Source organism: Dromiciops gliroides, chromosome 1 (genome assembly GCF_019393635.1).
Source record: "Dromiciops gliroides isolate mDroGli1 chromosome 1, mDroGli1.pri, whole genome shotgun sequence".
Taxonomy (NCBI): domain Eukaryota; kingdom Metazoa; phylum Chordata; class Mammalia; order Microbiotheria; family Microbiotheriidae; genus Dromiciops; species Dromiciops gliroides.
This window is the reverse complement of record NC_057861.1, coordinates 110,645,345-110,672,245: the sequence shown is the minus strand read 5'-3', so window position 1 is coordinate 110,672,245 and position 26,901 is coordinate 110,645,345. Positions and strand designations below refer to the sequence as shown.

Below are 26,901 nucleotides of genomic sequence, written 5' to 3'. Positions count from 1 at the left end.
GGAGTCAGCAGCACCTGAGTTCACATTCTCACCTCAGACACTTACTAGCTGTGTGACCCTGGGCAAGTCACTTAATCTCAATTGTTTTAAACATCTGGGGCCATCTCCAGTCATCCTGATGCATAGTTTTGCCATTGGACCCTGATGGTTCTGGAGGAGTGAGGATGGTGACCTTGCACAGCCCTCCCTTGCTTAAATCCAATTCATTGCAAGTTGGGATATCACCCTGATGTCAAGGTCCTCTCTGAGGAGGAAAGACAAACAACAACATTTTACAGATGGGCAAACAGAGGCCGGAGGAGGTTAATTGACTTCCCCAGAGTCACACAGCAGCTAGGTGTCTGAGGCGGAATTAGAACCCAGATCTTTTTTACTTCCATGTCCAGCACTCCATCCACTGGACCACCACATCTCTCCAAATTTAGGGCACAGACCCCTTAGGAAAGGGTTAGGCCCAGGAAGGGGAGGACCTAAGGAGTTACTGATGGCCTAGGATTCCAAATGTCCAAGAACCCAGTTTGGGCTGCCCCATCTCTGTGCCACCTCACTGACCACAAGCTAAAGGCAGAGGGGGAATGGATTCAAATAGCCCTGTTGTTGTTTCCCACCTCTCTCTGTGGGCTCATGGGGCCTGGGGTCAGGAACAGACCAAAAGAAAACCTGTGTGGTCCTGGCTGAGCATTCTAGGATCAGTTTGGGACCATCTGGGGCCTGGGATGCTTGAGACGTACCCTAACCCAGGCCTGTAGGGGTCATCTAGTGCAACTGCCTGTTTTAAAGATGAGAAAAACTGATGATGGAAAAGCCAGCAAGTGTGTGGCTGGTGTCCCAGCCAGGAATGTGGGTGTGGCTGGGCTGGAGGGGTGGTCAGGGGAGGTTTAGCTTTGTAAACCTTCCCGTGCATTATAAATGTGCACTGTCATTAGGCTGTTCTTCCTCACCTTGAAATCTACCAGGAGTTATACCTGACTGGGGACACTGGAGGGAAGCCCCCCAAAGCTGGTCGCACACCTGGATGGGGACCATGGCAGGCGTGTTTCCGAGGTCCCATTTTCCAGGACACTTCATCTGTTTGTCATGATTCTAGCAGGTCCTTACGGTTCCTGATTGACTCAGACACCTGCATTTGCTGTTGCTGCTGTGGCCATCGCTTCAGCCTGGTCTCTGAGCACATCCCAGCTGGGTTTCGAAGGCCCTGCTATTTTTCCAAGAGAAAGCCATTTTCTTCATCCAGGATTCTCTTAGAAACCCCTCCCTCCTCTCCGCCCTCCCTCCCTTCTTTCTTTCCTCCCTTGCTCCTTCCCATTCTTCCTCCCTTCCCTCCTTCCTTTTTCCTTCCACCCTCCCTCCCTCATTCCCTCCCTTCCTTCACTTTCTATCACTTGATTATACTTTTCTTAGCTGTAAAATGGAAGAGCGTTGACCTCCAAGGTGGCTTCTAGTTCTAAATTTATGACCTTATAACTCTCTCTATCTGCCAGGTATTGTAAGCTTGGGTGTGGCTGTTGGGGTTTGGTTTTTTCCATCTTTGCAGTCCCAGCCTCTAATGCAGGGGTTTGCCCAATAAGAGCTGCTTAATAAATGGATGTTGCATTAAATGAAGTTGAATGCTGCTGTTGGGGGTGGGGTGGGGAGTCTCTTCTGTCCTCTTGGCCTTGGGACCCCAGCTAGACCAGGTCTAGCCCAAACCTAAGAAAACAGAACCAGCTCAGAAGTGTAATAAGGCAAATGTCCACCCGCGAGTCCTCCAGTGAATGGTCTTGTCTGCCCTGGCCCAGGTCCTGCTCATCCTAATGGATGTATTCACGGATACAGAGATCTTCTGTGATGTGCTGGAGGCGGCCAACAAACGGGCCGTGTTTGTGTGTGTGCTCCTGGACCAGTGTGGTGTGGAGCTCTTTCGGGAGATGTGTGACAAGGCTGACATCCTGGACAGTCACCTGAAGGTAGGAACGGCCTCCAGTGGGACTTGTTGGCTATGACCCTCAGTTCTCTGCCCCCCAGAAAGGGAAGATTCCAGGGTCTGACAATGGGCGGTGTAGAAACACTCATATAGCCTTGTACCCTGAATAAGATAGGACCTCTCTCCACTGAAGATTTTTTTTTTATCACTTTTTTTTTTTTAGTGAGGCAATTAGCGTTAAGTGACTTGCCCAGGGTCACACAGCTAGTAAGTGTTATGTGTCTGAGGCCGGATTTGAACTCAGGTACTCCTGACTCCAGGGCCGGTGCTCTATCCACTGCGCCACCTAGCTGCCCCTGAAGATTTATTTTTGCAGCCTACGGTCAGTAGTGGACCCTCCTACATTTTTTCTTGGGGGTCTTAAATTTAAACTCACATTCTTGTTAGAAATAGCCAGGGATGCTGTACACAGTAGGAGCCTGACAAATGTTTCTTGAATGAACAGCCAAATGCCTTCAATGAATGTTACAGAAATGTTTGTTCAATATTTAGAGGAGTGCTCAAAGGGTGGGTGAACTACAGGAAGATACACCCCTTTCCTCCAAGGGAACCTGCTTGGTAAAGTGTCTTGGTGACTTCACAGGCCAAATGAGTTCTGGTGTACTACTCATTATCTCGATATGACAAATGGTCATTCAACAAACCATCCATGCACCCATTCGTTCATTTATTTGCCGAGCATTTATAAAGTTACACTTCACACAAGGAATCATGATCCCCATACCCATCCAGCATATGCTTGATAAGATTTGGAACCATTTCCCCCCAAGTTCTCTTCCCTACATCCCCAAATCTTGGCTTAGTGCCAGTTATTTAGAAGCCATCAAGGGCATTGAAGGAACTATACCATGTTTTTTGTTTTGTTTTTCCTTACATTAGATTTTTTATTCCCAAACTAAATTTTTTTTTATTTGTAATAAAGTATTTTATTTTTTTCCCATTACATGTAAAGATAGTTCTCAACTTTTGTTTATACAAGCTTTCCAATTTCAGATTTTTCTCCCTCCCTCCCCTAGACAGCAGATAATCTGATATAGGTTATATATATGTAAAATATACATATATATATATACATAATAACATTAAACATATTTCTGCATTAGTCATGTTATAAGAGAAAAATCAGAGCAATGACAAAAAACCTCAAAATAGAAAAACAACAGCACCAAAGACAAAAGAAATAGTATGTTCATTCAGCATCTATACTCCACAGTTCTTTTTTTTTCCCCTGGATTTGGAGATCCTCTTCCATCATGAGTTCCCTGGAACTCTTCTGTACCATTGCATTGGTGAGAAGAATGTAGTCCATCACAGTAGATCAACACACAATGTTGATGATACTGTGTACAATGTTCTTCTGGTTCTGATCATCTCACTCATCATCAGCTCATGCAAGACCCTCCAGGAACCATACCATTTTAGGCCTGGAAGAACTGGGACATCAAAGGAGCTCTGCCAACTCCTCCTGTGGTGCTCTTTCCATTACATCAAGTTTCCTTGACAACTGGCATCCTAATTCTATAAGTTTTACAGGGTTATGGGGGGAGGGGAACCAAACACCTGGCAGGTGCACTTTACAAATGAGGAAATTGAGATCTAAAGCCATTTGGTGAGTGACCTAGCCAAGGTCACTCCGCTAGTAGGAGGGAGTTCTTTTCTTACCTTTTGTAGCGTCTCAGGGACAATGCCAGGAAACAGCAGGTGATTAGAGTTGAACAGAGGTCACACGAGGACGTCCCAGGGGCACAGATAAAGCTTACCTTGTCTCCAGGCCATTCTTCCCCATTACATATGGACCAGCGTGCTGCATGAATTCACATTTCTGAGCCACTTATCAGTGCTCACACTGGACCCATGCTAGTCACAGTGATAATAGGTAGCTTTTCTAACCACTTTAAAGTTTGTCAAGTACTTTTCCAATATTTTCTCATTTGGTCTTTACAACAAAATGGAAGCAGACAAGTTATGTGACCTGCCGAGGATAATACACCTAAACGAGTGTCTGAAGCAGGATTTGAACTTGGGTCTATGCAGACTCCAGGTCTACTATTCTATCCACTAGTGGCACCACCTGACTACCTGTTTTAATTACATGATCTCTCATACCCTTTAAGTTCACTCAGCTTGCTTCATTTAAAATTCGGATTTTTATTAATGTTTTTGTTTTGTTTTTGTTTTTTGGCCAGGCAACAAGGGTTAAGTGACTTGCCCAGGGTCACACAGCTAGTAAGTGTCAAGGGTCTGAGGTCGCATTTGAACTCAGATCCTCCTGAATCCAGGACTGGTGCTTTGTCCACTGCACCACCTAGCTGCCCGATTTTTATTTATGTTGAAAGGGATATTTGAGAACTTCTAGTCCAATAACCTCAGAGTCACAGAATCTCCAAGTTGGGAGGCACCACCCTCTACATCCTCCCTAACAAGCAATCATCCAGCCTTTGCTTGAAGAGCCAGCGATGAACTCACTACCTTAGGAGGCAGCCCTTTGGATAGCTCTGACATCAAGCCTAAATCTAATTCTATCTATTGTTCCTACTTCGGTTGCCAGAAGCCAGTCAGTATAGATTTGATTCCTTTGCCCATATGACAGCCTTTAAATTCTTAAAGATGGTTATCATGTGCCCCGCCTCCCTCATCTCCTTGGGCTAAAAATTAGTCTGAAGCTTTTCTCAGAGCTAAATGTCTCCAGTGCCTTCATTCAATCTTTACCTAGCATGAACTCTAGGCCCTTCCTGACTATTCTCTGGACATTCTCCAGATGACTAATGCTCTTTTATAAGATGTCATAGCCAAAGTGGAACACTAAAGGAAACTGAGGCCCCAGGAAGTGAAACTATTTGCCCAAACCCAAATAGGCAGGGAGAGCTCGAATTCATTCCCATCCCCTCTAATTTCACATCTGGTGTTCTTTCCACTACATCATTTGGTTGCTTTTAAGATTGAGGTTTCCGTGAGAATGGAGGGATCATTCAATTATATCCTGACATTCCTTCTAACAGAACATTTCAGTCCGGAGCGTGGAAGGAGAAACCTACTGTGCCAAGTCTGGCAAGAAGTTCTCAGGCCAAATCCAGGAAAAGTTCATCATCTCTGATTGGAGATATGTCCTCACTGGATCATACAGGTGAGACCTATTATCCAGCATCCTCATCTTCTGCTGGGGGTGCACCAGTTAGAAGCCCATTCACACATTGAGCTAGGGGAACCAAGAGGCAGAAGTGAAGGGGAAGAGCATTCCTGGCTTGGATGGCAAGTCATCTACAGGGAACAGAAAGTCAGCCAGTTTGGCTGGGACAGGGAGTGCATGATGGGGAGTGATGTGAAATCAGTCTGGAAAGCTTAACTGGAGCCAGGTTGTAAAGGACTTTAAATGTCAAACAGAATAGTTGAGTTTGTATTTGATCCGAGGGGCAATAGGGAACCATTGGTGCTTCTAGAGCAGGGGAATGTCATGGTTAGACCTGTGTTTTAGGAATATCAGTTTGGCAGCTCTTAGGGAGGCTGCATAAAAGCACAATTAGGGGGCAATTGCAATAATAGACCAGGTGAGGGAAGATGAGGTTCTGAACTAGGGTGGGAGCATGCTCCTTTAATCACTTCCTCTCTCCCCTTGGTTTTCAAAAATCTATTTATTGGCTTCTTCTGTGCTCCCTACAAACATGTCCAGATTTCCCCCTTTGCTTGGCTCTCCTCCAACTACTTTTCTAATTTTCTTTTCCCTTTCATAGCCAAACTCCTAGAAAAAGCTTTCTGCAGTTTTGGGGGCAGCTGTCTCACTTCCTGCTCTTTTCTATTAAAGCCTTGTAATGGTGGGTTTTCAACTCCACTATTCAACTGGAACAGATCCACCCAAGGTCTCCAAAGTCCTGTACTTAGTCCTCATCCTTTTTGACCTCCCCGTAATGCTTGACTCTGTTGGCTACTCCTTCTTCTATATTCTCTCATTTCATGCTTTGAGGAAAAGAGAAAGCAATTCTGAGCCATGGCCACTTCTTTTTTTAATCATAAAATACTTTAATATTTTCCAGTTATATGTAAAGATCATTTTCAACATTTGTTTTCATAAGATTTTTAGTTACACTTTTTTCTCCCTTCCTCCCTCCCTTCCCTCCCCCTTCTCCAAGACAGAAAGCAATCTGATATAGGTTATATATGTACAATCACATTAAACATATTTCTGCATGAATCATGTTGTGAAAGAAGAATCAGAACAAAAGGGAAAAACTGCAAAAAACAAAAGTAGAAATGGTATGGTTCAATCTGCATTCAGAATCCACAGTTGTTTTTTTCTGGATGTGGAGAACATTTTCCATCATGAGTTCTTTGGAATGTCTTAGATCATTGCAGTGCTGAGAAGAGTCAAGACTATCACAGTTGATCATTACACAGTGTTGCTGTTACTGTGTACAATGTTCTCCTGGTTCTGCTCACTTCACTCAGTGTCAGTCCACTTAAGTCTTTCCAGGTTTTTCTGCAATCTGCCTGCTCATCATTTCTTACAGCACAATAGTATTCCATTACATTCATATACCACAACTTGTTCAGCTATTCCCCAATTGATGAGCATTTCCTTGATTTCCAATTCTTTGCTACCACAAAGAGAGCTGCTATAAATATTTTTGTGCATGTGGGTCCTTTTTCCTTTTCTATGATCTCTTTAGGATACAAATCTACTAGTGGTATCACTGGGTCAAAGGGTATGTACAGTCCCATAGCCCTTTGGGCATAATTCCAAATTGCTTTCCAGAATGGTCGGATCAGTTCACAACTCCACCAACAATGCATTAGTGTTCTAATTTCTCCACAGCTTCTCCAACATTTATTATTTTCCTTTTTTGTCATATTAGCCAATCTGATAGGTGTGAGGTGGTTCCTCAGACTTGTTTTAATTTGCATTTCTCCCATTAATAGTGATTTAGAGCATTTTTTCATATGGCAATAGCTTTGATTTCTTCATTTGAAAACTGCCTGTTCATATCCTTTGACCATTTCTCAACTGGGGAATGACTTGCATTCTTATAAATTTTATTTAGTTCCCTATATGTTTTAGAAATGAGGGTCATGGCCACTTCTTAGGGTCAGCTTGGTCAATTGCCTATAATAATGACTAACTTACCGAAAGTGAAATATGCATTAAGCACTCACTAGTCTCATGAACATTTAAAAAAACCGTAAGACCTATTCCTTGTCCTCAAGAAGCTTACTATCTAGTGATGCATAACAAGCACAGGACATAACTAGAGAGAAAAAATGCTACAAAGAAATAATCAAGCAAGATTGTGAGATACAGACTTGTTTTTGCTTATCCTTCATTCTCCAAGAGGACCATGACATTAGCAGGTGATATCATAAGTTGCAGTGAATAGGATTTCAGTGAGGGAGGGATGTGCAAAGTCACTAGCCTCACTGTCTCCTCCAGAGCCATCTGGGTCTATTGGCAAGATGTATATGAGGACAACTGGAGATGGCCCCAGATGTTTGAGGTAATAGGGCTGAAGTGACTTGCCCAGGGTCATACAGCTAGTAAGTGTCAAGTGTTTGAGGTGGAATTTGACCTCAGGTTGTCCAGACTCCAGGGCCAGTGCTTTATCCACCCTGCCACCTAGCTGCCCCAAGAAAGAGACTAGAGTTTTAGTGAATGGACAATAATTGTCAGTCAGGGTTAGGCAGGGAAGAAGGATCTTGAAAAGGAGAAGGAAAAAGAACCCAACGTTGAGATCTCCAGGCCTGTATCAACTTGGCTTGGATCAACTAGAGACATTCCATCTTTCCTCTTAAGCCCTTTTATTTGCTCCACCTGCAAACCACCTGTCCTGATGGGATCATGGATAAGTTCCTGGGACAGACACATCAGAGCATGACGCAAGATGCCAGTGCTCAGTTACTCTGAGCAGGACCCATGCAGAAGACTGACAATAGTAGGATCAAGTAACTCCTAAGATGATGGGAGGAGGGCCCCAAATAACCCTGAGGGCAGCACAGTTCAGGCCAGGTAGGCTGCCAGGTCCCTAAATCTGCCAGGGAAATGAAGAAACAACATCTCAAGCAGGGCTGGTCTCTACAAGTAGTGGCTGTCATTACAAATTAAGTGACAATCTTTTCCATGTGTTTTGCATAGAGAAGACTGGAAATGCACCATATCTCATGTTGAAAAAAAAAACCCACAAACCCCATCAGGGGAGTCAGTCAACTAGTGTTTCCTGGGCACCTTCTGTAGGTCCAGTTCTGTGCTGGGCTTGGTAGGGGATAGAGGAGTTCTATGAAACACAGACCCCAGCCTCCCAGGCTATAATCTGGCTGGAGAAATAAACTGTTCACAAATGAAGCAGATGTAAGTGGTATGAGACAGTGTATAAAAGTCCTAAACTGGGTGGTTAGAGTTTCTAAGTGTGGAAGGAGTTCCAACATAGTGTTGGTTGTCGTTCAGCCATTTCAGTCGTGTCTGATTCTTCGTGACCCCATTTGGGGTTTTCTTGGCAAAGATAGTGGTTTGCCATTTCCTTCTCCAGCTCTTTTTTTTTTTTTTTGGTGAGGCAATTGGGGTTAAGTGACTTGCCCAGTGTCACACAGCTGGTAAGTGTTAAGTGTCTGAGGCCGGATTTGAACTTAGGTCCTCCTGACTCCAGGGCCAGTGCTCTATCCACGGCACCGCCTAGCTGCCCCATTCTCCAGCTCATTTTATAGATGAGGAAACTGAAGCAAATAGGGTGAAGTGACTTACCCAATGTCACACAGTTAGTAAATGTCTGAGGCCAGATTTGAACTCAGAAAGATGAGTCTTCCTGATTTTAGGCCCAACATTCTACCCCCTGTACCACCTAGCTGTCTTACACAGCCCTGGATGGGAAGTGCTATTACCCCCATTTTTCAGGTGAGGAAACTGAGATAGAGGTTAAGTGACTTGCCCACAGTCACACTGGTAGTAGTGTCTGAGTTCACATCTGAACTCAGGCCTTCATGACTTCAGGTCCAGAGGTCTGGCTACAGTGCTACCCAGCTACATAAGGCCACTGTTTTGCCCAAGGCCAGCCCTGGGTTATAAAGACTTAATATCCCAGGAAATGCTGAAAGGTGAAGAAGAAACAGCAAGAAAACATAGGAGACCCAGGAATGAACAGCATCTGCTCAGTACCTCCCCCCTCCCCTCCCACAGAGACCCTATTCCAACTGCCATATGCAGCTCAGACCAACAGTTGGAATTGGAATCTGAAATTCCATTGGCTGGTCCTAACTGGGCTGGAACTCTCTGGTTTGAAGCTGTTGCTTGTGAGCCTGGGCCAGAGTGCTTGCTGCTGGAGGGGCTTGGTGACCAGAGGGGACCCATTTTGCCATTTCAAACATTTTGCTTCATTGAGATCTAAAAGGCATGTTGTTCTGGGTTTATTTTCTCTTTATTCTCATGTTCCCTGGTGCATTTTAAGGGGAAATGGAATCCACATGTTTCTCATTTGTAGGGACTTCCCCTCGTCCCAAGTGCAGTTTGGGAAGGGCGTCTTACCAAAGGGCCCTCATGTGGTGGTCTGTCTGCCTTCTTCTGCCTTTTATTCATTTACTAGAGATCAGGACATGGCAACAAGCAAATGAAGCATCACCTTATAAGGTGGCAGCTCCACACAGAAGCCTGCCATCTGGGAGATTTACACTCAACCCAAACTTGATCCAAAGGTTTTCTGGGCCTACAGTTGTGGGCAAGATCAGAGGGACTGGGCCTGTCCCTTGAGCTTGTGAGATCGAACCCAGGCAGCTCCAGCCAGTTCATTTTGAAGGGAGCTTAAGAACAGAAAGAGACAGGGGACAAAGAAAATCTTTCTCTCAGCAGATTCCCTTTCCAAATCCTTATTTCTATACAAATGTTTTCCTCTTGGGACTCGAAGCTTCCCTCTTGGCTGGAGAGGAGAGGGGGAGTCTGGGTCCAGCTGGAAAAATTTGACATTTATTGTGACTCAGGAAAGAAATAAACAATCGAGTGATCCTTCCCTCTTTCCTCCTCCCCTCCTCTGGAATTCTCGCATCCCCAAAACACGACATGGGGATCAGATTTAGAATGCTTTTGCCCTTCACTAGACCGAAGTTGCTGAATTTTTTTTTAAATTATTCTTTCCCTGCACAACATTTCTTCATAGCAGAGCTTTGCCTCAAAGTTAGCAATTAGGCAAATGCTTTCAAGCAACTTTTGCAAGTTGCTGAGACAATCTTAAGGTCTGCTGCACCCTAAAGTCTAGGGTGAAGTGATCCTAATGGAAAGAAAGAAAATTCCCAAACCCAGCCCACCAAGATGGGACAAGAAGTTTCCCCTGAGGCCTGGGAACACTAAGATTTGGAAATGCACTAATGAACTGATGTAGAGATAAAAGGCAAAATAACAAGTTCCCACTATCATCAAGCATAATGAAGGGCAGTGATCCGAGATGATTTCAGCATGAGGGAGCCAAGTTGAGCCCAGCTGCAGCCCCGATTTCATATGGATTTATGATTCTCCTCCTCTTGGTTGCCCTCTCCTCCCTTCCCCTCTTTTTTCCTTCCCACCCAGAGCTGTTTATAAAAGTCTTAGGGCCAAGGGATTGTTTCATGGAAATTTAAGTTGGGTCCACTATGGGATACACAGGGGTCTGCCAGATCTGCTTTTCACGTGGCAAGAATCTTTTAAAGGTTCCTGCTCTGGGTGGGCTCCACTCAAGTGGAAACACATTTCAGACTTATTTCCACTCCCTTCCTCGAATCACCACCACCGTCTTTTAGGGTAAACTGACAGGCCTCAAACCCATGGGTTAGTTAGGGAGATGTCCAGCCCAAGCACGTGAAGAGTTCCCCAGGCGGAATGGGCAGATGAGAACAATTTGTTCCAACAGTCAGGAAGGCAGCTGAGAGAGGTGCTGTGGAGCTTGGTCAGACACTGAAGACGCCTAGGTCAACCATTGCAACCAACAGGTCATCCGGACTGTTGTCTTGCCACTGGATTTGGATGACTCTGGGAGAGTGAAGCTGATAACTTTGTGCAACTCTGCCTCACTTAAATCCAATTCACTCTCAAATCAAGACATCACCCTGTGATGCCACTGGTCCTCTTTGAAAAACAAGGGATGGGGGCAGCTAGGTGGTGCAGTGGATAAAGCACTGGCCCTGGATTCAGGAGGACAGGAGTTCAAATCCAAACTCAGATACTTGACACTTACTAGCTGTGTGACCCTGGGCAAGTCACTTAACCCTTATTGCCCTGCCAAAAAACAAAAAAACAAACAAAAAAACCCAAAGGATGAACAACAACTCAGGCCTGTGGTGCTTCTTCAGGGAAGGTGAATCTTGAAGGACTCCCTTGACATTAAACTCATCAAAATGTTCATTTCCCTCCCTCCCCACAAGGTCATTGTGTCAGCCTTTTCCTTTGATCCCTCAAATGACCTTTGTTCTAAAGAGAACAGTGATGGAGATCTTTGTCTTTGTTGATTTGCTTTGAAATTCACAATGGAAGATCCAGTGGCACCATCTTTGGGAGAATAAGTCCATAGCCCATGTTTGAAAAAGAGGAGCATGGGGGGCAGCTAGGCGGCACAGTGGATAGAGCACTGGCCCTGGATTCAGGAGGACCTGAGTTCATATGTGACCTCAGGCACTTGATACTTACTAGCTGTATGACCCTGGGCAAGTCACTTCACCCTCATTGCCCCACCAAAAAAAAAAAAAAAAGGAGCATGTCTGATTTCATTAGGTTGCTGATTATCATCAAGGTTATTGTTGCTATAGTTATAATCCTTAACAGCAATAATAATAAATAGCTACTTTGGGATAAGACAATGAATTTAACTGACATACATTATTAGTCATGCAATGGCCCACTGGCTTTATCCATTAAGGGGAACTACTAGAGGTGTTCTAGTAGTAATATTATTTTAGATTCATAAACCACTCCTATTTCAAGAGATTTGTTTCCAGTGTGGCCATGACCAAATAATCCTTCACCAATATGAGCTTCCCTGTCTTTAGCTTTAGGATGAGTTTCACAAAGTCTGTTGTATCCTTGAAGTATCTAAACAGGGTCAGCAACTAATGGAAAGACTTGGAGCTGGGAAGACATTAGTTCAAATCCTACTTACTACTTATCAGCAATGTAATTCTGGACAAGACATTCAACCTCTCTGCTTGTTTTCTTACCTGTAAAATGGGTATAATAGCCCCAACAGATTTGTTGTGAGGATCAAATGAGGTTATATGTGTAAAGTTCCTGTAAGTGATATGTAAATTAGGCAGCAAGATGGTGAAGCGGATGGAGGATGTAGAATCAGGAAGATCCAAGTTCAAGTATAACCCTGGACAAGTCACTTAATCTGTTTGTCTCAGTTTCTTCATCTATAAAATGGTGATAATAGTACCTACCTCAAAAGGTTTCTTTGATAGTGAAATCCCAAGAACTGTTCCTTCCCAAACCAGGTGACAGCTGCCCTCAGACACTGGGGATTGGGCAGCTAGGTGGCACAGTGGATAAAGAACTGGGGCTGGAGTCAGGAGTACCCAAGTTCAAATCCCAACACAGACACTTGACACTAGCTGTGTGACCCTGGGCAAGTCACTTATCCCCAATTGCCTTGCCAAAAAAAAAAATAAGACTGGGGATGACTCCTTTCCACCTACAAGTTCTCTTAAAATGTTTCAGAGTTAACTTCAAATGAACTGTGGAGATATCCTAGTCTTCCCTATAGAATATAAATAGGCTTTACGAAGTCAGGGATTATGTCATTTCTCCATCGTATCCTTAGCATACACACACATAACTACATGAGCAGGTTTAATAGAACAGTCATCAGAGGCATCTTTCTTAACTCGTTACATGGAATAAAGCAATGGCATAAGCTAATCCACTCTGGCAGGCTTTAGACACACCTAGTTCAGTAATGACATGTGGGTCAAGAATTGGATGTTCCAAATGGCCTGGAAGACTAAATTGAAAATACAGGAAAGAGTATTCGAATTCTAGTGTTGTTTTGTTTTTTTAACTTTATACTATACAACCTTCTTCATATTTCTTTTCATAGATTTAGAGCTTGGATGGACCTTAGAAGTCAGTTACTGTAATTTTGTTCTGTTCTTTCCTGGGTATTTTTCTTAAAATTTTATTTATGGGGCAGCTAGGTGGCACAGTGGATAAAGCACTGGCCCTGGATTCAGGAAGACCTGAGTTCAAATCTGGCCTCAGACACTTGACCCTTACTAGCTGTGTGACCCTGGGCAAGTCAGTTAACCCTCATTGCCCTTCAAAAAAGAAAAAGAAAAAGAAAGTTTTATTTATGCTCTTAATTTTCTTGGGGGGGGGGAGGGGAGGCAGGAGACATCTCTATCACTGCCCACAAACTCCTGCCACCCAGATAGAAGACTGTGACAAATATAGCTAATCAAAACAAATCAACACGTTGCCTTTATCTGAAAATATGTGTCTTATTCTCTAATCCGTCACCTTTCTGCCAAGAGCTGGGAAACATGCTATGTCACGTCTCCCGAAGCCCTAACTGGCCACTGCCTTGATGAGAGTTCTGAAGTCTTTTGGTTTTCACCTTCTATATTATAGCCATACAGATGGCTCTGGTTCTGCTCACTTTGCTCCACTCTTGTGCTCATACGAACCTTTCCAGTTTTCTTTGAAACAGTGCCTTTTGTCATTCCTTCTGGCACACTACCCCATTACATCCTTATACTATAACTGATTCATCTGCTCCAACCCCCTCACTTTACACATGGGAAAACTGAGGCTCAGAGGACTTGTGAAGGTCATAAGCAGGTGTCAAATCTGGTCTCTACAGTGTACCACCCCATAGCTGTCAGGAAATAATCAGCCAATCATCCTTTGGAGTGTGCTTTGTGGACTTCTAGGGAGATGCTACATCGTAATAGCTGACATTTAGAGAGTGGTTTAAAGTTTGATTTCCCAACAGCCCTATGAACTAGGTGATATTATTACCCCCATTTTATAGATGAAGAAACTGAGCCGGAGAGAAGCGCTAAGTTGTTTTGCCCAGGTTGTAAGGCAGAAGAAGCTGAAAGAAGTTCTATCTTACTATAGACTTTAGCGCTTTATCTGCAACATCATCATAATAATTGCTTCAGCCTATAGGGATCAACAAAAGACTAGGATCCTGTGTCCCCTTTTCCCTTGATCTTACCTGACAGAACAGGAGAGCAGAGGGCGGCTCAAGACTGTAGTGATAGTGATGGTAGAAAAGTCTGGGAATAGTGATAATGTAAGTTTAGTTCACTTGACCCTTTAAAGGTTTTAAAGGTTCATATCCATCTTCCTCTCGCAAGCAGGCTGAGGGAAAGGAAAGAAGGAAAGGAGGGAGGGAAGGAGGGAAGGAAACAAATTAAGCAAGTACCTTACAGGTTGGGTACAAGAGCTCTCAGATAATAGGAAGTCATAAAAAAGTACTCTTGGGTAAAGGTACCTAGTAACCTCTGTCTGTCTGGATTTAAGTATAGCCTTTTAAAAAATAACGCCATAGGGGAAGCTAGGTGGCACAGTGGATAAAGCACTGGCCCTGGATTCAGGAGGACCTGAGTTCAAATCCAGCCTCAGACACTTGACACTTACTAGTTGTGTGACCCTGGGCAAGTCACTTAACCCTCATCGCTCCACTTAAAATTAAAAAAAAAAAAGACTGCCATAGAAATCTACAGCATTTCAAATGGGAAGATGTGGACACGTTTCCTCCTTAAACATAAGCATAAACAAAGCTAACTTCTGATTGAGATTCTTCCTTTTCTTCCCAACCAGTCTAGGGATGCTATCACCTTCCTCATTGGGGGGGGGGGGAGTCTAGAACCTTTCTTCCATAGACATTTTACAACCTCCCAGGGAGAGTGAATAGCTGCATTCTGGACACACTTTCTTCCCCTCTCCCCAAACCTGTACTTTAAGCACTTTTGTATCGATTCTCTCTTTTGTCACGTGGAAAGCCCCTGCGAGGGGCTGAAGGAAAGAGAGGCAGATATGACTGGATTATAGCAGATCAGAGGAGCAAAAAAGTGAAGTAGGTTATCCAGGGGGTGACCAGACTAGGCCTAGAATCCCACTTGGCTTTTCTTACCCAAGGCTGTGATCACGGTGCATCAGGCATGGTTATAGTCTTGGGCTGAGGATCAGGAAGCCAAAGAACACATGGCCAAAGTGTTCCAGGTGAAACTATCTTCAGAGGCCACTAGCCCTTCTGTATGGTGGGACTGAACCGACAGAAGTGTTGGCGGGTGCTTCATAGCAGAGGTGATTGATAACCCCCAAGCCTGATTCTGGGGGTTTGGTTCGAACACCCAGCAGAAGTTGCTGGTTCAGAGCTGCCTCTCCCTCCCACTCCCACCTTGTCTTACTTGCTCTCTTCGGTCTCTCTCTTACCTTCTAGCTTCTCGTGGCTCTGTGGCCAAGTCCACCGAAACTTCCTCTCCAAGTTCACGGGCCAGGCCGTGGAGTTGTTTGAGGAGGAGTTCCGCCACCTGTACTCTTCTTCTAAACCTGTAATGGGCCAGCGATCTCCTGGGCTGGTCAGGCCCCCCCAGCTGAGGGGAGGGTCCAGATTCCCTCAGGACAACTTCACAGACAGCAGCTGTCCATCTAGTGACCACACCACCTCTGACCCCTTCAGCAGCCCATCTACTGGCAGCAATCCCCACCACCAGTCCAACGCTGTGTCTTCGGGGCCAAGCAGCCCCTCCGCTCCAAACCCCCCACTTCCCAGGGTCCATGCCTTCCAGAATGGAAGGAGTTATGTCCCCTGGGCACCTCAGGCTCCCCAGGCCAGCTACCATCCAAGGCATTTTGTCACCGACGGTCCAGTGGGCCTCTACAGCAGCAATCTCAATGTCTACAGTAGGCCTGGGAGGCTCCGGCTGGAGGAATTGGGTCTAGGGGCCAGGCTAGCTCCAGGGTGGAGGCCCTTTTCCAAGCTTCACCTGGTGTCTGAATAGTCCCTACATTCCCAGGCCTTGGACCTTAATTGAAAGGCTAATGGGGTTTGATAATGCCTTCAATGGAGGTATTAACTCAGGAAAAAAAAATCCTGCGAGATTTAATGACTCTCAGATAAGCTCACTTCTAACCCCTGTACCCTGGCTTGGCCCCTGGCTCCTGGAGTCCCTCGATAGTCCCAGCTCAGGTTTACTAAGCATGTTCCAGGCCTCAATCTGATTCAACGTTTATTGAACTCCTCCAGACTGAAACTCCCCACTGAGTCTGCAAAGACAAAAACAGTGAAAAACCACCACAGAAATCCCAGGGCTTGGGAGGTGATATGACACTTGATCATGGTGGAATTGTTCTCCAGCATTCAGCTGCCTATGATTGTCCCAACCAGAGCATCCAGGAAGAAAAATGTTCATGCCTGGAAATTCAAAGCAGCATATAGGATTCTGGGAGATTGAAGTGGCCAGCCTACTGCTGTCAAGAAATGGGATCCAGGAGCATGAGACTGGAGGTCACAGGCAAGGCAATTTAGGGATCAGGCCCCTGAAATTGTACCCTTAAGCTGTCTTCTCCTGCAATTCTTGGATAATGTCAGTCATTAGCCTTGGCAAAGCAGTATGTGGGGGTCAGGAGGATGCAGGGCTGATTTGAGCCAAAAGGTTGTGTATTGCCTTTGGGGGGGTTAACTAGGGCTGGAGGGGTTGCTGGGGAACTGAGGTGTCAGGGAACCCTATTGTGATACCATGATTCCTGTATCAACAATGCTCCAATGAGAACCATAGGAACCTCGAGGTGGAGAAGGGGGGTAGGGGGGGAACGGAAATGTCTCTACATGTGAACTGCTGGGAGTACACAGGAGGGAGCATCTATCCACATCCTCCAGCAATGGTTGATAAACTGACCATGTGGAAATGTCACTTCTGGATGCTTAGGAGCAACTCCTTGGAAAGGATTTTCTTGTTTGTCAACCCTGCCCTAAAACCCAATACCCTCAACTCAAGTGGCTTTGGCTGGTTTCCTCTCAGCCAGCATCTGACAAACAGATCCCACCACTCAGAGCCTGAAAGCACGTTGTGCTGAGATCACAGTGCAAAGACCTTGCTGCCCTTCATTAGAGACCCCATCCCCGGGGCATGGTTCTCTTGAGCCACAAATTCCTATCAACATTTACACAATGTTGCTGCCTCTATTTCAGGGAAGGCTGATGAATAGAAGTCTCTTTTGTCCTGCACTTTCTTCTTCTCTTTTCTTACAATTACAGTCACCCAAATGCTGTTACATCATTCAAATATGGATGTTTTCCCCATCAGAGTATGATATCTATCACTGTAGGTGATGGAGTAAAAATTGATTGTTGGATTTCACAAAGATCGTCTTAACAGGTGTTGGTTCCACTGTCCCTGACAACACAGACAGGAAATCAGCGAATCTCACACTGGGCATGAGAATTAGTAAAAGAGACCCTTCAAAGTCACTAAATTTGATGCATCAAGCTTATTCCTGGGTATATACCCTAAGGTGGTCACAGATAAGAAAGTTCTGACATACACCAGAATATTCAAAGCAACACTTTTTTGTATGAAACCAAAGAACTAGAAATGAAGGGGTGGGAGAAAACACCTATGAACTGGGATGATTGTACAAACTGTGTTATTTTAATAGAATAGAATATTATTGTGCTATAAAATGGACAAATATAATCTCAGAGAAACGAGGGAAGACTTGTATGAACTGATGCAGAGTAAAGTAAGCAGAGCCAGACAAATAACATACATGACGACTATGATATAAATAAAAGCAAACACCAAAAGACAATCAAACAAGTTTAATTGAAATGACCAACTGAGGTCCTGGAGAACCCGCTTCCCTCTATGCCTCAGGAGAGAGGTTAAGAGGGTTACCTTTGCCTTCAGAAGTGGTTATTCTGTCAGTCAGGACTCCTTAATAGTTTTCCTTCATTTAAAGGGAGGGTTCAAGGGCTTGGAGGTATAATAACAGGAAATTACTTGGGTATAAAAAACAAAAAGCATCAATGTAACTTAAAAAAAATAGATGTTCAGTACAACCAAATTCACTGAGGTTAATCTCTCATTGCCTGCCCTGTACCTCCTTTATACCCAAACACCCACTTTATACCCCAATCCTGATCCCAGGCAGTTTTTTCCCGTGAACATTCATCATTCATCTGCTATTGATGCAGACTTCACCTCCAGGCACCTACAAAGTATTTCAATATTAGCAGGGCCATACAAACCTAGTTCCCTAAATAACCCTGTGGCAATTAGTGAAGGACAGCAGAAAGTCTGTTAGGCCCACGCACATCTCCCTTATTCTCAGTTCACTTCTTCTAAGTGGCTGGCCTGCTACCTAGGTAGCAGAGATGAGTCACACACACAGAGGCTCTATTTTCCCTCAATCTTAGGAGCTGTCTAACATAGAGACGCTGTCACTCACTTTCACAGCTTCCTTTTGAAGAGCGTGTGTCAGAAAAACTGCAAGGAGAAACTGTAAATATTGCAGACGCACAAATTTAAGCATCGATACAAACTTTTGTCTATCTACAAGACATGCTTAAGAAGACTTTCAATAGAACAGTGGTAAACCATGGCTGAGGTCCTGAAGAGAAGTGGGAAGAAAATTCTCTGAGTGTCCTTTCTTAATTTGGAGAGGAAGGAATCAATGGGAGTCTATCCCAGGTCACTGAAGTAGTTATCAGAATTAAAAGGTTTCATGACCCGTTTTTCATCAGACTGACCAATGAATGAATGAATGCTCAAAGCATCAAGTCTTCATTATGGGATGTTTTAACTCACACAAAGGAAGTTTTGGGTAATGGTGGTACACGGAGGCAGAAACACGGGAACAGGGGCTACAAGGAAAGGATACAATCAGGGTAGCCTCAGGAAGCTCCACATCGGAGCCATGACTAACACCCCAAAAGCATGCCAGGAACTGGCACCTGTAAACCAAGGCACAGAAGGGATATCACCAAGGTGCTCAAGTTTTCTAGGGAATGGGAAGGTCTCTCTTGGGTGCATCTAATTGGTCTTGCATTTCTAATGTAACAAGAAGGGTGCCACTGGGGACTAAATTGTATGGAGCATTGTTGTGTTTCCATAATGGAAGAAAAGATTCAGGAGGAAGGAAGGGAAGTTTCCTTGGGAGAAGCAGCATGTAATAAGACAGGCTAGGCCTCAAAGCCCAGAGAGGAACCTTGGATTAGCAAATCTATCCATCAATAAGATGACTATACCTGAAGACAATTATACCCAACTAGGTCTGCATGCCCTCTTTGCTAAGAGGGTGGAATTAAAATTTAAAATTATAATAAAGCAGTCCAGGGAGTGAATTCATGCTGAGCAAGGGTCTCACCATTGAAGCACTGACTTTCTGAGTAGGATGACATGGCAGGGGGATGGAAAAAAATTTAAAAATTAGAATACTCACCTACCTGTAGAGAAAGGTTCTTTGACACACTTCTTATCCAGCCCTTGCATCCTTTCCCTTGGCATCTACATTATCAGAGATGTGTTCATAAAGGGATCTCTAACTTAGTTTATAATTAGCCTTTGTAAGGGCCAAACTTAGTATTGGGAGAGTTCATTGGGTGGATCGCCATAATATTGGGGTTCAGAAAATAATGGAAGACCTCTAGGTCCAGAATTTCCCCTTCTCCAAACTGCCTCTTTTTCAGTTATGTCCCCCAGACTAATAAGAAAGGAGATTAACAGCTTCTTTTCCACAAACAAATCAGGTTTTATTAATGGTAACAATAATACAACACAAATGGCGTTAATAAAGCCAGGTACAATGAGAAAGGGGATAGAGATAGTTAGAATCTAAATCTCTATGGGTAAAAAAGCTCCCAGGTACCTCGAATAAGCTCTGCCTCCTCAGCTACTCAGAACATCTTAGGTGTGGCAAAAACTAACTCAAACACTAAACTTGTTTCCAGCTCAGGGGCTTAATGAGCCAGCCTCACTGGAAGGAACACACACTCACCACCACCAGGAATCTGCCATTCTAAGGAGAATCAGCTTTGCAGTGTCTCCTGGTTAGGTCCGAAGATCAAAGACCCACCAGCTCCTTTCTCTCTCTTCTATTTCTCCTACTTTCTCTTCAAAGTCCCTCAAACAGTGTGTCCTGGAAGCAGCTCCTCTCTCAACCTTCCTCCTCTGTGTCTCTCTGAGAGTACTTTCTCCCCCTTCCTGCCTCTCTCACAGGAAGTGTGGTTCTATAGCCAGGCTGAGTCTCCAATTGGTTTAACATACCCCCTGGGCTGTCCCCATTATAATTTGGCCAGGCCCATGTGGGTGTGGGGGAACTCCAGATGGGGCTTAGGTACTTAAGTTTGATATTTTGACTCAATAAATATTCTTTGTGTTGTTTGTTCCATAATCTCTTAAAGTACATACCCATCTTCCCTTAGGCTTTTAAAGCTTGCATCTTTTCAGTCTGACCATGATGAAGCAAAGATGGGGTTATAAAAACTCCAAATCACAATTAATTCCTTATACCTTCTAGAGGAGGGCATCCCTCACACATACTTGGACCTCATCTCTGATCAGTAATATCCTTCACCAATCTCTTGATGTAAAGTAATTTGTTACATTGGCCTCTGTGGCTGAAAAGGAACTCCAGATTTACAGAGTTTTGCTGGACCTTGTTTCCTTTCATCCTGCTTTGATATTGTAAATCCATGCAATATGTCTTCATAATATTCAAAGAGTACAGTAGAGAATCCTGTGGTCAACCAGGTGGGGGATGGAGAAGGCAAGACCCTGGATCAACATGAAAGTGATTACTATCTAGCATTCACTGTCCCCCTCCCCCAATTGAAACCAAATCTGATGGAGACTTCTAAATAGCCCTCAAGGAATTTTGCAGACCCCATTCCCTCATGGCCAAGATGGAGGAGCAGAGCCACCAGAAATTCACCTATTTTGTGAGTGGTGTTGTGCAAACCCTTGGAATTTCCCAGGACTGAAATCACCTTCTTGGTTAGTAGTGTCAGCAATCTTACCCCACGGTCATGCGGTAGGTTTGACCGGTCACCACTGAACCAAAAAGGGAAATTATCTTAGCAACCCTTAAACAGGGTCAAAGGAAGAGTCTGTGGAATTGGATCATAAGCTGGAGAACTCATTCTCCTACAGTATTCGTTTCAAATCTTTTGGGTTCCTGAGTCCACCCGGCAGGGTCCCACCTTGGCCATGAAAAAGTCTCCCTGCTAATTGTTGTTGTGATTTAAAAGGGGAATGAGCTTCTTTGGAAGGTAGTGAGCTCCCCTTAATGGAGATCTTCAAGCAAAGGCTGGATGTCTGCTTGTCAAATATATTATGGATAGTTCTCCCTGGGTAATAGATTGAGCTAGACGGACTGTGGGGACCCTTCCAACTCTGAAATTCTATGTAAATCAGAAATATGTAGAAGCCAATTTGTGAAGTCCATTATGTAGAAGAATGGAAGAGGAAAGTCAGTCTCAATCCAACCTTTGTGGTCTGTGATGTGAGCCTTGGAAGCCCCATCTTTCCTCCCTGGATTTCCAACTGAGCTGCTCCTCATCTAAGGGACATCTGGTAATTCCAAGAAGAGAACCATTAGTTTGATCCTTTGTGAAATCTACTCCACTTTTGGTATCAGTGTATGTCCTGGTACACTGGAGTAGTCTGGGGATTTAAAGGATTCAAAAAAGAAACTGGCCTTTTGTGAATGCTTAAAGTACCTAGCCTTTATTCTAGCACATTTTTATTCATATAAGAGTAGGCTTGGCTTAAGAAGATGCCTGAGGACAAAAACATGGGTAGGGGCAACAAGAGACAATTACAAAGGCAACCAGAAAAACCTCCAAACTAGGCAGGACATGCCAAATGGGGCAGCTTGATGACGAAGGCTATTCAATGACACCCCTGAGCACCATGGATTTAAAGGGAGGGGCAACATCTCACTTGGGCAGGTCTGATTGATTTCCCTTCTCTGATGTCACAGGCAGAGAGGCAGTAGGTATTGTCAAGGAACACACATTTCCAGAGTGGGATTTTCTAGGCTTGGAAGATTCCAGAAAAGGGCAGAGATGTTTCTAGCAACAGTCAGTAGGATGATGGTGATAGTGCCTACAGCAGAGACAGCTTGCCACAAGGCAGGACAGATCTCCAAAAAAAGAGAGGTTGGGGGTAATTTTACAGGAGCTACCAAAGCAGAATGGTCAGAGCTTCACACATCAAGGAAACTGCTTTCTGATTACATACTGAACAAGTCCTCTGAAAGTCCTACACTTTTCCCAATATAACTGAAGCACTAGACTAGACATATGTCTCTTATCTCTGCTGAGAACCCTCTAATGAGTCTTCTGAGTGGGCAGAATGCCAACAGAATACATTTCTGATGGTTGTTCCTCAAAAATGGGATCTATAAAGGGGAAGACTCAGAGGATTTTATAATTGCCGTTTTCCTATTAAATGTCAACATACTTCTTAAGAGGGCTAAGGAGTATAGCACTGTTGAATAGGAAGGCAAATAGAAATGCAGTTAAGGGGGACACCTAATTAGGAGCACAACGTGTAGGAGTAATTCATGACTTAATCCTTTCCTTCATTTAATCTCTGCCTTTCCATAACTAAGGATATAAGCAGGAAGTGTGGAGAGGACTGCAGGAATGGAATGGCATAGCTGACAAATAGCTGCTTATGTATCTTAATTATCTAGATGGCATGGAAAAGTGGAAAGGGCAGGTTGGGAGGGCGCTGGGATAGCAACATCATCAAATACACTTCCAAGGGCACCTGGACCAAACTTTAAAATGCCTCTCCCTGCCAGCTCTTCTATTGACGGGGGGGGGGGGGTTAGTTGTAGAGCAGTTAAAAAGATGACCTTTCAGACTTTGCCCTGCCCAGACCACCCCCAGATCCTGCTCTCAGTTCTGAGCACTGCGCTCTGAGGTTTCCAATGAAAAAGGAACAACAGAAAAAGGGAGGGGGAGGTCTCAAACCATCCCATACAAGGCTCAGTGAAAAGTATGGTGCATATTTAGGCAAAGATTGAAAGAGGCCATCTGAGCTTTCCTTCTGGAAAAGAGACTAGACTTATTCTGCTCATTCCACGATGACAAAAGTAGAACCAATGGGTAGAAGTTGCAAGGAAGCAAATTTGGGTTAAAAATAAAGAACTCCCTAACAATCGTGGCTTGTCCAAACATTACTGGGCATCTTAGGCAGGCAGGGGGGAAGAGAATGGTACGACTAAAGGTCTTCAGGGTTAGAGAAGTTGGGTAGTTGTTTGTCAGAGACATTGGAGATGGTAGTTATGCTTCAGGTGGCATTGAAGTGGCTCCTTTCTAATGCTGTGACGATTAAAACAAATTTTTGGTGGTCTGTTTCTGTCCCAAATGTAGGGAAAATTAGCTAGGGTTTACTTATAAATTAGAGGCTTTAGCACCGGTTTGGGGCATTAAGCATTTATTAAAGTATATTAGATATTAGTAAAGAGAGAACACATGCCTCTGAAAGATAGGAAAGACTAGCTAGGATCTATGGGAGAGAGAGGAGAAAAAAACCACCTTCACCTATGAGTCTCAGGCCACACAAAGAGGAAGTTCCTGTGCTTCTCAGAGCAGAAGCTCCCCGAGGGTCAGAAGACAGGCAGTCCCTACACATCGCTCCAAGCTAATTGGCTGGTAGCATTCAAGTCCATTGATTGACATGACTTGAAGGCCATCCATGAATAGAACATGTTGAGGTCAGAGTTCAGATTCTCTGGTGGGAACAAGGCTTTGGGAGGTAACTTCCTGACGCTGGGCTGACCTTAAAAAGGTCAGCCAGGCTCTTTAAGCAGGGGAGCCCCTGAAAGTCCGCAAACCCCTATTATTAGTAATTTTCTCACAATCCCCCCTGTGCTTCATTAAGAAACATAGTTTCCTTAAATGAAGCAATAACATTACAGCTACTTATGACTAACAATGTAAAGGGAATGAAAAGAGAGAAAAGAAATTGAGCAAGGCATTGACAAAAATTAAAGGAGGCAGTCCCCTTTAAGAGGTGACTATTACAAATAGCGTATGCAATGGAAAAGGAAAACAGGAAAATGTCCATTCAAGTCTTTGGAAGTCTTTTCTCAGATGATTCTTGGGATGTCATCTGGGTGTAGCACTGGATTCTGGCTCTAGATTTTGGGCATGATCTCAGGTGTGGTTGTAGAGTTTAAATTCCTGGGAAAGGGAGCAAGTGCCAACATCTCAGGAGAATAGGCAGGAGAGGGAAAAAGGAGGCCAGCATGAAGGCCCTTTCACAAGCCACCACCACCTTCTGAGAACTGAGTAGAGCTGTACTAAGTTGAACTTGAATGAGGAGTAGCCAAAAGCAGCACCTCCAAAAGCAGCCAGGGTGCAGTGACTAAGCGGCCTGACCCCAGAGCAAAACTGTAGGACTGCAGGTTTCTGAGGGAAGGGTTGCTCCTTGGTGAGTATTGGTATTTTCTATGGGCTCTCACGAGGAGACAACAGGTTTCAATGAACTTCTAAAACTTGTTAATATTTGGAGCCCTTATGAAGCTCATGAGTGAATTCCCCGCATCATCTGGGTAGGGAGCACTGAGAAGTTCCCAGTTTACCCAGGTCCTTTAGGTCAGGAAGGGATCCTCTGACACATGACTTAGACCTGGTTTGAAAAAAAATTAAGGAAGAAAAAAAAAAAAGAAGGCTAAAAGGGCAGCTAGGTGGCTCAGTGGATAAAGCACAGGCCCTGGATTCAGGAGGACCTGAGTTCAAATCCAACCTTAGGCACTTGACACTTACTAGCTGTGTGACCCTGCATGAGTCACTTAATCCTCATTGCCCCACAAAAGAAAAAAAAAAAAGAAAGGAAAAAAATAGGGATTCATTTCCTGAAAAAGTGACAGCTATGAAGAAAGACCCCATGAGATGAGTCTTTCCACATAAAGGACAGGACCAGCTCTTCAACTCTGCAGAAGAGAAAAATGTCTCTACTCTGTCGTATAAGATTTCATTTAGATATAAGGATTTTCAAATAGTGAGGGCTACTGAACATGAAGGATTATTGAAGTATGGGGAATCTCCCTTTTTGGAAATCTTTAAAAAGACAACCAACTGTCTTCTGCTTGAGACAATTTAACACTGCCCTTCTTGGAGGCAGGAGAGGGGCTAGATGACTCTATATGCCTCTTGGTCTAATGATCCTCTTTATCAGAATAGAACTTCCCTGTGTAAAAAGTCACCTCAGGTTTATTCAGGTGCTCTGAATGAATTCTGGATGAAAGTATTGACAGATTTAGCCTTTGGTGTTCAAATAAGAGCCTGAGCCTATTTCCTTACAATGGCTTCAGGCTACTGACTGAGGAAATAAGAGTGATCTAGCACACTGAGATCATTGCTTTGAAGGCAATCTAGATAACTGGAGTGTGCAGCCTGAAATCCCCTAGCAGCCTGCAGTATACATCATATTCAGAATCACTGATGAGTCATCCCACTGGAGCACTACTGTCTACAGAAGTGGGGGAAAAGGCCAGTTGTTCATAGGTAGTAGTGTCCCCTTTTCCTGCAACCCACAAGACCTTGCATGTCTTCAACTGGTGGCTGTCAAGATTCCATTACTCCTCAGATCACAGGTGGAATACAGGAGGTGAAGCATCTTGCTCATAGCAGGTGCCTAATATTTATTACTAACATCATATTTTATTGATTGAAGGGCCAGAAATATGGCTGGGTCCTCCAGGAAAGGTCCCTGTCCACCATAAAAGGTACTGAACTGCAGTCTCTTCCAAGAGGAATGGGTGGGAACTAAAAGTAAATGATCTCTTGTCTGTTGGGGAGTCTGTCCACCACTGCCAAAGTTCTCAGGAATACAAATAAGGTTGCAAATTCAAGCTGGCCTAGCATCAGGCCGTTACAAGAATGCCTCCAACTGAATAGGTCTATCTTTTCTCCCAAACCTGCCTCAAACTTCACTGTCATTCTTGACTCTTACCTGATCCAGCAGAAACATTGCTAGATTTTAGAGAACCTAGTTTGAATCCTGGCTCAGCTATTTATTACCTGTGTGACCTGAGCCAAGTCACCTACTGCTCTTGGCTGAAGTTTCCTCATTTGGAATATGAGGGGGGAGGGTTAGATGAGATGACCTCTAAGGTCCCTTCCAACTCTAAACTATAATCCTATGACCTTTCTCCCCTACCCCATGTCCAGTCAGCTACCAAATCTTGTCAACTCTACCTCTTGTATTGACTTTCTTCTTGCCTTCCCCACTGCCATCATCCTAGTACAACTGGTTGCCTATCTTCTAGACTACTTCAAAATCCTCCTAACTGGCCTCCTTGCCTGTGGCCTCTTCCTTGGAAAACTGTAATTTGATAGATCTGTAGAGGCATCAGTGTGGAACCCACCTGTATAAACAGCAACCCACCTATGCCTCTTCATCCTGTGTAATCCTTGCCCATGTTCCTCCAGAAATCTTCCCTCAAGGCTCTAGTCAGTGCATTGGCCGGCTGGGCCTCAAACCATTTGTAGATAACAGTGTGACACTTGGGCTGGCATCTCTTGCTTTCACTACATGATTGAGATGATTTTTTTTTAAAGAATTAAACGCTTCACTTTTTGGCTTTTTTTTTTAAACTACTTCCTCTTTCCCATTTACACAATAATACCTGTTTAATCTTACTAATTATATCGTTCCCCTATTCAACCTTAAAGTCTTAAATTTGAAAGACAAATTACCTGGCTTAAATAAACACATCCATGTCTCCCATCCTCAAAAAACCCACTCATTTGGCCCATCCCCGCTAAGCCAGCATCCTATTACCTCGTCTCCTTTTGGTGGCCAAACTCCTTGAGAAGTCCATCTGTGACAAGCACTGTCTCTATTTCCTGTCTTTCCAACACTCTCTTAAATCTCTGGCTGGCTTCAAATATCTTCATTCAACTAAAACTGCTCTCTCCAAAGTTACCAATAACCTCTTATTGACAAATCTAACGATCTTTTCTTGATCCTCTTTC

At 44.1% G+C, this 26,901-nt stretch overlaps 1 protein-coding gene across 1 annotated transcript in view; it reads left to right on the top strand.

Moving 5' to 3' along the window:
• Window positions 1-15,904, top strand: part of FAM83A (family with sequence similarity 83 member A) — a 29,156-nt gene extending 13,252 nt beyond the window's left edge. Inside the window, exons 2-4 of the mRNA XM_043979672.1 lie at window positions 1,779-1,946; window positions 4,963-5,087; window positions 15,343-15,904. Coding sequence (XP_043835607.1) covers window positions 1,779-1,946; window positions 4,963-5,087; window positions 15,343-15,904 — 855 coding nt within the window. The remainder of the gene's footprint in view (window positions 1-1,778; window positions 1,947-4,962; window positions 5,088-15,342) is intronic.
• Window positions 15,905-26,901: the final 10,997 nt, after the last annotated feature.